Here is a 15,176-nt window from a genome sequence, read left to right on the forward strand (position 1 = left end):
TAAATAACTCTTAGACGTCAATAAAACACAAACATCCAATTTTTAAAATGGGCAAACACTTGAAGAGACAATCACAAAGGAAGATACATGAATGGCCAATAAGTCAAGAAAAGCTTTCAACATCTTTAATCACTAAGAAAATGTGAATTAAAACCAAAATGAAATACCATTTTAACTAGAATGGCTAAAAATTTAAAAGACTGATGATACCAAATGTTGCTGGGGATGCAAAACAAGGAAAATTCTTATACTATACTAAGATCTGGCAATTCACTCTTAACCAGGAGAAATGAAATTATATATCAAGATGGGTCTCCCTGGTGGCACAAGGAGTTAAGCTCAGTGCTGTGAAGCTGTCTGCAGCCTCTGCAGCATGAGTTCAATCCTTGGGCCAGCCAGGGAGCAACCCACATGGCGCAGCAGACCTCTCCTAACTCGCCCACTGCTCCCCTCAGCAGTGTACTTCAGTCTATCTGCCTATTCTGTTCCCCACTCTGTCTCTGGTGAATCCTCTCACCCCCCACACCTCTGGCCTATCCCCCAGTTCTTGTATGCATAAATAAATAAATCTTATAAATCTTATAAATAAATCTTATAAATCTTATAAATCTTATATGCATAAATAAATAAATGAAAGGAGAATGAGCTACTGACACACAACATGAATATCAAAAATTATGTTGAGTGAAGTTACCCACCAAAGACTGCATACTGAATGATTGCAGTGGTAGACAATTCAAGAGCAGTGAAAGTAATCTATTATATATTGACACCCATTGAAACAATAGTTGCCTATGGGTAATGTTAACTGACTGGAACAGGGTTCAGAAGAACTTTCTGAGGTAATGAAAATGTTTTAAGTCTAAAGGGGGATGATGACTACATGGTTGTTTACATTGATCAGAACATCAAACTGGGAGGGGGCGGAGCAACATGGCGGCGAGGAGACACTGTGAGTAAGATCTCCCATTAAAAAAAGTTAATAGGGAGGAAAAGCGGCAGGTCCCAGAGAGAACTGGGACACGGAAGATAAACAGGTGACTCCAGCAAACTGCCCGAAGAAGAAAGTGGCCATAAAAGAGGACTAGAAGGGAGGGAAGCGCAGAACCCTGCTCCCCTCCCCCGCCCACAGAGGCGGCACTCCCCGACCAGCAGAGAGGAGGGAAACAACAAACTAAAATGGCCAACAAGAACAAAGGACGCAGCAAGCAGGACTGTGAGTGTATTGCAGCCACCACACCCCGTGAACGGGAGCTGAGGCGAACCCTGCAGGATTCGCCGCGGCAGTGAGCGAACGGCTCCGGGCGCCATTAGAGAAGAACAAAGACCCCGGGAGACGCGCACACAGCCCGGGCTGCCGGTAAGCTTGTGCGGGAAAGCGGGGCGCTTGGCCCGCTTGAAAAGAAAACGCGGACCGGGATCGCAGCGGCCCAGGTCCCGCGCCTGCGACCTAGCTTGCGGGAGACGCGCGGAGGTCCTCACTGAGGTGAAGGTCCCTCCCTGAGTGAGCAGGAACCAGGCCCCCAGGCACGGGAGCAGTGCAAAAGGCGCCATTCCCGCGCCACTGAACTGGGCTACAGCCCGCGTCCTGGACCTGAGGGCTTTGAACTGAGACCCGGGGCACGAAATTAGGGGCGTGGGTTCCCCACGACAGTGGGCACAAGGCAGACACAGCACCCCAAAGCTGTTGAGGTTTACCCTACCATTCCCGCTCTGTTCCCTGTCCCACGGGGTGGGGGGGGCGAAAAACAGCCCCCAAGGACAATAGGAGAGATCTCTGGCGCCACCTAGCGACCAGGAAAAAAAAGTCACTAACACCCCATAGAACAGGAAATTTCTTAAGACTGCTTGAAAAGGGCAGAAGGCTTCTGGAGGACCCAGTGGCCAGCCGAGAAGTTAGCCCACCCCACGCCAGGCCCCTTCCGACCAGCAGTCTGAGCCCACAGAGGGAGCAGGCACCCACGTCCGGGGCAGACCGGGGGCGCAGAAGAGTGTGCCTGAAACCGGAGGCGCAGGGACTGCATCCCGCTTCGCCATTTTAGAACAGGGACATTGCTTCAGTAAAAACTGCCTAAAACCAGCAGAAAGCTCCCCCAGAAGACAGAGATGGCTCCTGGAAGAGCCAGAGGGGAGCGGAGAAGTTCACCCAAGATGCCAGTCAGTCCGAGCAACACAGTGTCCCAACGCATACGACAAATTAGAAAACAGACAGTAGGGAGTAGAAGAACCACACGCAACCTAACAACTCCTCAGGAAAGAAGCACACCACAAAAAGAAAACCACTCCCCAGATTGCAACGACAGCAACTTGGAAGAACTTCTGAGCCTTCCAGAAAGAGAATTTAAAATTGCCATGATTAAAAAAGTGATAGATCAGAAGAAGGAAATAGAGTCCCTAAAGAGGGAAATAAAAGAAATGCAGGAGATCAAAGAATTAATGGAGGAACTAAAGAACTCTGGGAAAAGCAATGAAAGCAGAATAGATGAAATGGAAGAACGAATAAGTACTCTTGAAGACACAGAAATAAAAAGAACCAAAACAGAAAAGGAAAGAGAAGTACGAAGGAAAAAGAATGAAGAAAGACTTCGGGAACTATCTGACTCCATGAGGAAAGGAAATATAAGAGTTATAGGAATTCCAGAAGGAGAGGAGAGAGATGTAGGAACAGAGAAAATATTCCAGGAGATAATTGAAGAGAACTTCCCAAATGCGAAGAAGGAGCTGAAAATTGATATACAAGAAGCAAGAAGAACACCAAACTTCCACGACGAAAGGAAAAACACAGCAAGACACATAATAGTAAAGCTCCCAAGAATCCAGGACAAGGAAAAAATAATGAAGCTGACAAGAGGGAAGACACAGATAACATTCAAAGGAAAACCAATCAGGCTGACATCAGACTTCTCTGAAGAAACACTACGGGCAAGGAGAGAGTGGAGGGACATAGTCAACAGACTTCAAGAAAACAGATGCCAACCAAGAATACTCTATCCCGCAAAGCTCTCTTTCCTCCATGAAGAAAGAATATGGACCTTCCCAGACAAAGAGAAACTCCGGAATTTCATTACGACTAAGCCCCCACTCCAAAAAATACTACAAGGAATCCTAAAGCCAGAACCTCAGAGGGACGAATAACAATGAAAGAAGACCAGAAAAAAAAAAAAGTTATTAAAAGAATAAATAAATAAAATCAAAGGAAAGACAAACATAATGGCAAATACAGATGCTAACATATCAATATTAACTCTAAATGTAAATGGACTAAACTCTTCAATAAAAAGACACAGAGTTGCAGCCTGGATTAAGAAACAAAACCCAACCTTTTGCTGTCTCCAGGAAACACATTTAGCTACAAAAAATAAAAATAGGCTCAAAGTCAAAGGATGGAAAACAATCCTACAAGCAAATGGGCCAAAAAAGAAAGCAGGAACAGCTATACTTATATCAGATAAAACAGACTTCAAACTCAAAAAAATAAAAAGAGACCCCAATGGTCACTACATTATGATCAAGGGGACAATACTTCAAGAAGAAATGACACTCATTAACATATACTCACCAAACGAAAGAGCACCAAAATATATCAGACAACTGTTGTCCTCTCTGAAAACAGACATCAGAGAAAACACATACGTAGTGGGAGACTTCAACACACCACTATCAACAATGGATAGATCAACAAGACAAAAAATAAGTAAAGAAACTAAAGCTCTAAATAAGGACCTAGAGCATTTGGGCTTAACAGACATCTATAGAACACTAAACCCAAAAAAAACGGAGTACACATTTTTCTCAAGCGCACACGGATCATTCTCCAGGATTGATCACATACTGGGGCACAAGACAAACATCAACAGATACACCAAGATTGAAATCATACCAACCATCTTTTCTGACCACGAAGGCATCAAACTAGAAATAAATCATAAAAAGAAGGCAAGGAACTATCCTACCTCATGGAGATTAAAAACCACACTACTGGAAGACCACTGGACTAACGAGGAGATCAAAGAAGAAATTAAAAAATTCTTTGAATTGAATGACAAGGAGGACACCAATATCCTAAATGTATGGGATGCAGCAAAAAGCAGTAATAAGAGAAAATATATAGCAATAGAAGCTCACATCCAAAAACAAGAAAGAACTCAAAGAAACAACCTAATCTCGAAGCTCAAAGATCTAGAAAAAGAACAACAAAAAAACCCCAAAACCAGTAGAAGAAAAGAAATAATAAAAACCAAAGCAGAAATAAATGAAATTGAAACTAAAAAAACAATCCAAAAGATCAATGAAACCAAGAGCTGGTTCTTTGAAAAAATAAATAAAATAGACAAACCCCTAGCCAGGCTCACAAAGGAAAAAAGGGAGAAAGCACAAATACACAGGATCATAAATGAAAGAGGAGAAATCACAACGGACACAGCAGAAATCAAAAGAATAATCAGTAACTACTATGAACAGTTATATGGAAACAAGTTCAACAATCTAGAGGAGATGGACAAATTCCTACAACTCTACAATCACCCAAAGCTAGATAAAGAAGAAATAGAACACCTAAACAGACCAATTACAAGCAGCGAAATTGAAATGGTAATCAAAAACCTCCCCAAAAACAAAAGCCCAGGACCTGATGGATTTACAAATGAATTCTACCAAACATTCAGAGATGAATTAGTGCCTATCCTTCACAAACTCTTCCAAGAAATTGAGAAGGAAGGGACAATACCAAACACGTTCTATGAAGCCAATATTACACTAATACCAAAACCGAATAAGGACAACACAAAAAAGGAAAACTATAGGCCAATCTCCCTAATGAACACTGATGCAAAAATCCTCAATAAAATTTTAGCTATCAGAATCCAACAATGTATCCATAAGATAATTCACCACGACCAAGTTGGATTCATTCCAGGGGCACAAGGATGGTTTAACATCCGAAAATCAATCAACGTTATCCAACACATCAACAAAAAGAAATATAAAAACCATATGATAATATCAATAGATGCTGAGAAAGCTTTCGACAAAGTGCAACACCCATTCATGATAAAAGCCCTTGAAATTCTTGGGATACAAGGAACATACCTCAACATCATAAAGGCCATCTATGACAAGCCAACAGCCAGTATCATTCTCAATGGTGAAAAGCTGAAAGCAATTCCATTAAGATCTGGAACAAGACAAGGATGTCCACTCTCACCACTGCTTTTCAATATAATACTGGAAGTCCTAGCCAGAGCAATAAGACAAGAGAAAGACATCCAAGGAATCCAAATAGGAAAAGAAGAAGTCAAACTATCACTATTTGCAGATGATATGATAATATACATAGAGAACCCCAAAATCTCCACAGAAAAACTAATTCAACTCATCAATCAATTCAGTAAAGTGGCAGGATACAAAATCAACACGCAAAAGTCAGTAGCCTTCCTATACACAAACAATAAATCTGAAGAAGAAGAAATCAAAAAAACCATCCCTTTTATTATTGAAACAAAAAAAATCAAATATTTGGGAATAAATCTAACAAAAGAGGTAAAGGACCTATACAAAGAAAACTATAAAACACTGTTAAAAGAAATAGAAGAAGACACAAAGAAATGGAAAGACATCCCCTGCTCATGGATTGGAAGAATAAACATTATTAAAATGGCCATCCTACCAAAAGCAATATACAGATTCAATGCTATTCCAATCAAAATCTCAATGGCATTCTTCAAAGAAATAGAACAATTATTGATGAAATTCATATGGAATCACCAAAAACCCCGAATAGCCAAAGCTCTACTGAAAAAAAAAGAAGAAAATGGAGGCATCACACTCCCAGACTTCAAACTCTACTACAAAGCCATAATCATCAAAACTGCATGGTATTGGGCCTCCCCGGTGGCGCAGCGGTTTGAGCGCTGGGTTGCGAAGCTGCCCGCAGCCTCTGCAGTGCCGGTTCGATCCCCGGCTGCTCCCCAGCCACTGGAGGAGGGTCCCACATGGGGCGCAGACCTCTCCTGCCGCCCGCTGCTCCCCTCAGCTGTGTACTTCGGTCCTTCTGCCTGCTCTGCTTCTGACTATCCAGTGCTTGCATAAATAAATAAATAAATCTTTTAAAAAAAAAAAAAACTGCATGGTATTGGCACAAGAACAGACATACAGACCAATGGAATCGAATAGAAAATCCAGAAATAAACCCACAGATTTATGGTCAACTAATCTTTGACAAAGGAGCAAAGACTATGCATTGGAGCAAAGAAAGTTTGTTCAATAAATGGTGCTGGGAAAACTGGGTCGCTACATGCAAAAGAATGAAGCTTGACCACTACCTCACACCATACACAAAAATCAACTCAAAATGGATTAAAGAACTAGACATAAGACCTGAAACCATAAAATACATAGAAGGAAATATAGGCGAAACACTACGGGATTTGCACATCAAAGACATCTTTACAGACACATCACCCAAAGCAGTGATAGTGAAGGCAAAGATAAACAGCTGGGACTACATCAAATTAAAGAGCTTCTGCACAGCAAAAGAGACAATAACAAAAACAAAGAGAAACCCCACCAACTGGGAGAACATTTTTGCACCCAACACTAATGATAAAGGACTGATCACAAAATCTGCAAAGAGCTGATGAGACTCAGCAACAACAAAGAAAATAATCCAGTCAAAAAATGGGCAGAAGAGCTAAAAAGAAACTTCTCTGAAGAGGAAATGCAAATGGCCAACAGACATATGAAAAAATGTTCAACATCACTTGTAATCAGGGAAATGCAAATCAAAACTACCATGAGATACCATCTCACACCAGTGAGAATGGCACATATTAAAAAAACTAGCAACAACAAATGTTGGCGAGGGTGTGGAGAAAAAGGAACTCTTCTGCACTGTTGGTGGGAGTGCAAACTGGTCCAACCACTATGGAGAGCTGTGTGGAGATTTCTGGGCCTACTAAACATAGAGCTTCCATATGATCCAGCAATTCCACTCCTAGGTATTTACCCAAAGGACACAGAAACATCAATTCCAAAGAGCACCTGCACCCCTATGTTTATAGCAGCACTGTTTACAATAGCTAAGCTTTGGAAACAACCCAAATGCCCAAAAATAGATGACTGGATCAAGAAGATGTGGTACATATATACCATGGAATATTACTCAGCATTCAAAAAAGATAAACACATGCAATTTGCAGCAACATGGATGGCGCTGGAAGGGATCATGCTCAGTGAAATAAGCCAAAAAGAAAAAGAAAAATACCGGATGGTCTCACTCATAGCAGGAATCTAGAAAACTTAAATAAGGGACCAGGAAAATGAATATAAGAAAGTGAAAATCAAAATCAACAAAAAACTATGAACCAGAGACACTTTTTGGGGGTGGGGGGGGCGGAGGGAAGGATTGGGGTCAGAATGGGGCGTTTGCAATTGTATGGGGGAATATAAAAATAAAATTTATTATTTAAAAAAAAAAAAAGAACATCAAACTGTACACATATGATAGTGTACATTGCACAACATTACCTCTAAAAATGTTGTTTAGGTCTCATGCTTCAGTAGTAGAAAATATAGAGCATATCACATAGAACCCTGCCTACAGTAAACCAATAACTACTTTACAGAGTATGTTAAAATCATCCAAATTCATAGAGAAAGGCATCAGTTCATTAAGGACCCTTACAATGGGGAAAATAAAGCGGTCTTATTTTAGGCAATCTGAAACTTTATTAGCAAACAAAAATATATATGGTTTCCTGCCTATATGAGCATGAATGGACAAATAAAGAGGTTAGATGTTGATTGGAACATGGGAAGAATATAGAACCTTCTGGTTCCTAATTATCCTATCTTCAGAATGAGTGTCCCATTATTAAATTCAATATAAAAAAGTACACACTATCATTATGTCATCCCTTATTGGAGAGAGATGACAGTTAACAATATAAATTACGTTGACAATAATTTGTACAGGAAAAATATGATTATGCTAACTCTGTAACTTCTGTTCTCAATCAAAAACAACATAAAAGACATAATATGTGTCAGAGTCAATTATTTTACTACATAGTTTACATCAATAACTCTGGATCTCATACAATGTTAGGAGGTACAGTAAATTCCAACCTGAAATGAATTAATGATTCACACAAAAAGCCCCACAAATTGAATACACTGGATAAAAGGATACCTGCACTAAAACTGGTGATATTTTCTACATCTCTTAATCTGTTATTTGAAAAATAAATAAGGAAATGCTAGTTTAGTATGTAATTGACTAATGAATTCTGGGATATTTTAACCAGAAATTCATCTACTTTGGAACTTAGCCAAAGACAACTCTTAACATACACACATACACATATATCCATTTATGTGGATGAGTGTGTTTGTGTGATCATATAAATGTGTGCCTAAAGAGTTCTACGTGCTTCTCAAGAAGTTTCAAACTAATTTGGTATGGGTACTAAAAGAAAATATCACATAAAGATCAAGCATTGTTTTTTAAAGCTCTTTATAGAAACAGCATACCTGTGCCCTTTTCTGCACCTCAAGGAGAAGTTCAGAGTACTGCAGCTCCAGTTCCTTCTTTTGTTTGTGCCAGCAGCTCTCTTGGGCTTTGATCTGCTCTGCCACTTTGTTAAAGGTGTCTTCCTGGGTCTGCTGAAGCTCTCTCATTGTATCAGACTTGTTTTTACAGATATACTCTAGATGACTTATCTAAATGGGGCAAAGCAAGGACATATGCTCGCAAACCATTTTATCACCTCCCCCAAAACACATCCAAATTTAAGAAAATTCTCACCATCTAACATGTATGACAATGTTCCTATACTGTTTAAAAATTTTTTTAAACACAACACCATTACAGAGAGTTAAAACATAATTATTTAAATTACAAGTAATTTTCAAACCCATTATACACACATTTACAAACACAAACTGCATCTATGATTCTAGTTTATGTCCTCATTTCCTCAAACCTATTTCTAAATATGTATGGAAATATTTGACAATAGGATCAAGGAAAAGTGCTCAACAATAAGAAATATCACCCTAAAATTAGGCCACAATGTTTTTTCATTATTCCACCACATTAGAAATAAGGAAAAAACACCACTTAGGAAACAGTTTTTCTTTTCTTGTCCCTACAACCTGGAAACTAAATATAGTTCTGACCAGATCAATAGATCCAGGATAAGAATCATCGTTTTTAATGGTGGCATATGTTGGTCTGCTAAGCCATTTAATATCCTAAGACCAAAAGAGTTTTATATTTTTTTAAAAGATTGAATTCTTAGGCTTGTGAATAGTAAAGCGACCATAAAAGTCTACTGTTTTCTTCTACAGCATGTACTTCTTACCTTCTAAAACACTAAATGGGATTTGTAATACAGTTTGTTAAATCTCAAAAAAATAAGTTATAGACATAATTTTAAAATTTTAAATGCTTTTAAACTAACACCTCATTATTTCCTAAGCAAAGAATTTTAAGATCATGTTTTTGAATAACTATCTTGTTTCTATTTTATGCTAACATAAAGAGTTGGTTTATTAATGTAAATGACTAAGTTCTTTGAATTGCTTCATCAGTAAGATTAATTTATTTTCTTTTAATTAGGTCCCTGTGGCTAATACTGGCTAGTAGTATTAGCATGTCCTGCACAGAAAGTGGAGCTTAGAGACTTCATACAGACTTCAGTCACATTTACATGCCCACAGCAATGGCATCAAACTGAGTTGTAGACAAGCCATAATTAATGGTATTGAATTATTAACATCCAAATTCTTTTTGAAATAAGATGAATGTCAGCCCCTTTTAATGATACTGTGATGTGGACAAATGTCACTGAATTTAATAGAGGTATCTGGTGCCTGAGGACAGTTACCTTCTCGTTAGCCCTGCTGAGGTCTGCGATCAGGGCATCAACATTCTCCTGCAAGACTGCACAAAGCTCAGACCAGGAGAATTTATCCAGCATGCCTTCTGGTTGTTTTATGAGCACACAGCCTGCTATCAAGTGCTGATACAAGGTATGAAGGAAGGTTAGCTTTTCCTGTGGGGAAAAATAAAACGAGAAATTAATTCCAGTATATAAACACTCTGAGAAATAAAACACCTCAAGTACATGGTGAAGAATTTATTTCAAAAACCTGGAAAGGAGTTAAAATATTCAAGTTTCAGAATACTGTCATTGTGATAACTATTTTTTTTACATTCAAAACTAAGCATCAGATAGAAACTGGGAATTGCTTACACTTGGTATTCAAAACCAAATCTAAAGACTAGAAGCCAGAAAACCAGAGTTCTGAGCCCAGCTCTGCTACTACTGGGATGTGATCTGGATAAGTGCTTGTTCAGACCTTACCTTTCTCAGCTGGAACATAACGTATTTGGACTAGTTGTTTCTAAGTCCTTCTAACTGGAAGTCAGTGTGGTGACTCTGTAATTTCATATTTATGTGTGTCAAAACATGTTATTTCAGTCAAAAAACCAAAGTAGAGAAAAGAGTGCTATTCAACTCCATTGAAGAAAAAGTCATACCAATAACTGTACTTTACATGTACACAATTACTCAGCTCTTCCTTCTCCAGAGATTCCAGTTTACTTACCACTTACAGAAAATCTATCCCAAGCCCCTTAGGCGAAGCAGACAGTGATATGAAAGATATGGAAGATGGGCTCATTTGTTTTCTCATTTATAAGTTTATATAGTATTTGGCACAGTGGGTATTTGTGGGTGTTTAAATATAACAAAGTCACAGGCAAAAGAAAAGTGGACATATTTTCAAAGCTGCACTATTAGAAGTATGAAAAAGGTCCTTTAAAATTATATTGAGATTACTGACTAAATTATCCATTGTTATATGATCTAGGAACACTATGCTGTAAAATTCGTAAAATTATGATTCCATCTTGAACACACAAGGAAAGTTTACTTACTAAATGCCAAATGGCTCTCTTTATAAGGTGTTTCATCTATAAAGTTTCAAAGAACAGAACTCAAGAAAAGATAATTGTGAAGCTGCAAAATGAGTATTTTATATTTATAAAATAAGTTCCCTCAAGATTTTTTAATGGATTGCAGAAAAAGAAAATTTTTAAAAGGAAAAAAAATAAAAGGAGAACATAGAAATTCTATTCTTCTAGAAAACAAAAATGAATATTGCATACATTAAGATTTTTTAATTAGAAATTGCTTAGAAAGCTTTTCTACACATAACCAAAATATGTATGTTACCTTCACCTTATATGCTACTTTTTTTCCAAATATAAAAAAAAAAAAATGTAGTTACACCCACAAATAAGTTAGGATATCAGAAGAATCTTCATAACTATGCTATGCCTTTTTTTCCCTTTTTAACCAATTAAAGATATCATTTGCATTTCAACTGAGTTGAGATGTTTAAAAATCTTATTAAACTTAACTAAGCAAACACAATATTCAGGCACTAAAATCTTCCCCTCCCACATTTTGCCAAGTGATTGCGTTCATCCTCAAGGATAATTCATTGTGTCGCCATTATGTCCTTTTTGCTTGGGCTGTGATAAACCATGCATGATAATCATCCATTTGGCGTGAAAAGAGAATCTCAAGATCCAAAATCAATTCACACATGTTGAACCCAACCACAACGCTGTAGACATGCTGACTTTACAATACAGTCAGGCTTCTAGTTTCCCTTACTTTAATCATTATCTGATGTGCAGAACAATTCCAGCCCCTTCATGTGGACACAATTTAAATCCCAGGCTGTGAGAAGAGTGGAAAGAATGTTTCCTCTTTACTTTCTTGGCACTCATGTTCATATTTGTTGGAGTAATGAACTCAATATGCAGGACGACTCAGATAAACCAGTTCCACTAGTGGACTAGACTACCTTTTATCCCATGGATAAAGGAAAATATAACATAACAATTCTGTTCACACAGGTTCATATAGAATATAAATGTTTGTCATAACATTTTAAAAGTCATTAATAAAAATGGATAAACAACTCACTAGGGCAACCAAATAAAGTTTTAATTTTATGGGACTTGTATTTTTTTATATTTTGAGTATTACCCTATAATTACAACAAGTAAGAGTGTCTGTTAAAGCAGATGTATTCCTATTTTGCAAATAAGGAAACTAAGACTAAGCTATATGGGTTGTTATTATCACAGTTTATAAATACAAGAACCAGGATCCAACTCCAGTTCTTTCTGATTACTAAAAAAACAAAAATTCTACCATCCTAAGTTACTAAACTCTTGAAATAAAAAGTCATCTTATCTTTGGCAAACAAGCAACCCTTGAACAATTGATAGAAGGGTTAAATTACATGACTTTTTCTCACCAAAAAGGATGACACTGAAGTAATAGCACAAATGTTTCTGCAGCTATCATGAATATTACAAAATATTCAGCTCAGAACAATTTTTAATTAAATCTTATAAGAATTTAAAATAACCACTTGATGTATGTAAATTTCTAAAACTGAGATTAGTGAAAGGTTTGTTCTTCCTGACAGTCATCTTGTTTCAGGTAATACCTCCGTATCCTTATGGAAAGCCTGGGAAAGCTTCTGCAGCTCACTTTCAAATTGGGCTGCTCGTGCCTTTTCTTTCTCCCAACAATGCAGCACATTTTGTAGTTCCACTTTTAAAGTGCTTATTAGAGCCTCTCTGTCTGCAATTTTAGTGCGTAAATGACTTAACTCTTTATTGACATCAGTCAGTTTATCCTGAAGGTCCTGTCAGAGATACCAAATAGAGATTGTATCAAGACCAGTTAATCAAAGAGTATACAAATATAAAATACATAATGAAGACTTTCAAAGCGTTAACATAAAAGAATCACAAAGGCAAGCAAGCATTTGATTATAATGCTCCTCATTAAAGTGTTTTTATTGAATATATTTTCTAAGTATATTTTAGCTCAAAAGTTAGAAAATCTGTTATGTTTTAATATTTAACCATAAAAATTTTAAAAGATAGCTTATTCCAAAAACCTCTTTGATAGGGAAATTTGCCTTTCAACCCACTATTAAAAAATAACTTGGTAGTTCAAAAATATTAAATAACATTTAAAAAATAAATTTCTTACATTTAACCTAAGGACATTTACTTCCCAGCGACATTCCAAACACTAATTCAAATCTCAAATACATAGCATAAAATTCTGCTGAAATATTTATTCCTTAACCTTAACAAGTTCCATTGAAGTGTGCCCATGACAAACTCAACATGAACCAAGACAGAAAAATTCCAACAATATTGAGGTAACTCTGAGAACTGCCTCTGTATAACTTTGCAAAAATATAATACATAAAACCAGAGCAAAAAAGTAAAATAAACTATTGTCCTGGACTTTCTCCAGGTGTGGTCTCAGCCCATTCATTTGTAGGCAAGATATACTAAAACAATGGCTCCACCCTAAACTGAGGAAAACTAACTCCAGATCCTCGTATGCTGATATAAAATATGTTCAATGTGTCTGAGGATGGCCATTACATCTTAAATAACTTTTTGGACCTATGATATTATAATTAAATCTGGGAAACAAAGTTTTTCTTTTACCAAGACAATTTCTAATCATTTTTTAATGAAAAAAATTCTCGTTACCTTGATCAACAATAAAAAATTAAAATTGCATCCAAACATCTCTTTAAAAAATAGGAAGATATGTTTTCTGACATCTCCCCTTAAAATATTTGTTTCTTAATACAAAAGGAAAAACTTATTCGAAATCATAATACCTTTATATTTTTAGTTTGCAATTCTATCTTCTGCTTGGTAGAATTAAGTTCATTAGACGCCTTTTCCTTAGCATCATTCATGTTGTTTAGCTGATGAAAGAAAATATAAGTAATTTTTTAATATTTTTCAAGGATGGGTAACTCAGAACTAATCTTTAAATATTTTTATGCAATCACGTGATATAAATTTTTCAATAGTAATTAAGAGTCCTAAAAAATATTTCTCTTAGTTAACTATGTAATTTGTCACAAACTCACATGGCTAAAAAGAAAAAGAAGCATTCAAGCTTAAAATGTCAGGAATGTTAGTATATTTCTACTAGTTGTCTGGATAAAGCATTTCATTCTTACTGTAAACAAATGTAACTTTATTCTTAAAATCCTACTGGACCAAAATGCCAGAAGCAGTGGCATCTAGAAGGAAAGAAAAAAGGACAGAGCAGAAGACTGTTCTTTCTATACATCATGAGGGTATTCACTGGTCTCTCACTCCATATGACAACTTCAGGGTCGGTCACATGCAGTCCTACTGGGAAGGCTTGTGGCAGGTCATCAGTTGGTCCTGCTCTGCTTGTGATTTATTTTCTTTGACAGTTCATTCTTCTTTCTGTCAGACTGCTCTTTCTGCTTTCTTTGCAGCCACCCCCTTGGTCTCCCCACTGCTGTCTCTGGCACTGGTTCACAACAAAGCGCATTACTAAGCCAAAGCCTGCTGAGTCGACTTTTCAACTGTGCTGAGGATCATGTGACATTCATCCTCCCAAATAACAATTCGCTGTGGGTAATATGTTCCTAGTTACCCTGCAGCTTCCAGTCCTAGGCCTCAGAAGAGTTTCATAAACTACTAACAATATAGGTTATCTGTCTCCCTGGGAAAAACTTAGCAATATTTGTTCTTTATAGAAATTTGATTATTTCAATAGTCACTCTCTTTTAGGCCTTTTGAACAAGACAGAGGGTATTAATAAGACTCACTGGTCCTTCTTTGTTCACCTTAGTAAACTAAAGTAAAATAATATGAAATATAATAGTTTCTGAAAGTGAAATATAATGGTTTCAAGACTTTTGCACTATGTGAAAAAAAAACAGATAAACAGGAGAAACACTATATTCCATGCTACATGGCTTATCTTTGGTTCAAATAATCTATTTTTTCTTGTGCTAACTCATTGTATTTAATGTAATTATTTCAAATTCTCTAACTTAACAAGATGTAACTAAAGAAGCTCTTCAATTTTTAAAGTAGAAATTCACAAAATATTTTAATATCCAAGGAAATTATCAACCCACTCATTTAATACAAATGAGATTATAAATAAAAACACGAGCTTTTTCAGTCAGCAAACTAAAAACTTCTGGGTTACATCAAACAGATACTTGTTTTGAAAAACTTCTAACAACACTTTACTCCCTTTAGAGATTGAAACTAACTTCTC

At 36.9% G+C, this 15,176-nt stretch overlaps 1 protein-coding gene across 7 annotated transcripts in view; it reads right to left on the reverse strand.

Annotated features, from left to right (window-relative positions):
- Window positions 1-15,176, reverse strand: part of CCDC171 (coiled-coil domain containing 171) — a 255,246-nt gene that overhangs the window by 144,028 nt on the left and 96,042 nt on the right. For all 7 annotated transcript variants that reach the window (XM_037495466.2, XM_037495468.2, XM_037495465.2 and 4 more), the window contains exons 14-17: window positions 13,741-13,830; window positions 12,535-12,735; window positions 9,888-10,055; window positions 8,530-8,718 (exon numbers count right to left, since the gene is read on the reverse strand). In XM_037495466.2, the coding sequence (XP_037351363.1) occupies window positions 8,530-8,718; window positions 9,888-10,055; window positions 12,535-12,735; window positions 13,741-13,830 (648 nt within the window). The remainder of the gene's footprint in view (window positions 1-8,529; window positions 8,719-9,887; window positions 10,056-12,534; window positions 12,736-13,740; window positions 13,831-15,176) is intronic.

The sequence above is a fragment of the Talpa occidentalis genome, unplaced genomic scaffold (genome assembly GCF_014898055.3).
Source record: "Talpa occidentalis isolate TD23 unplaced genomic scaffold, MPIMG_talOcc4v2.1 talOcc4.7, whole genome shotgun sequence".
NCBI classification, from domain to species: Eukaryota; Metazoa; Chordata; class Mammalia; order Eulipotyphla; family Talpidae; genus Talpa; species Talpa occidentalis.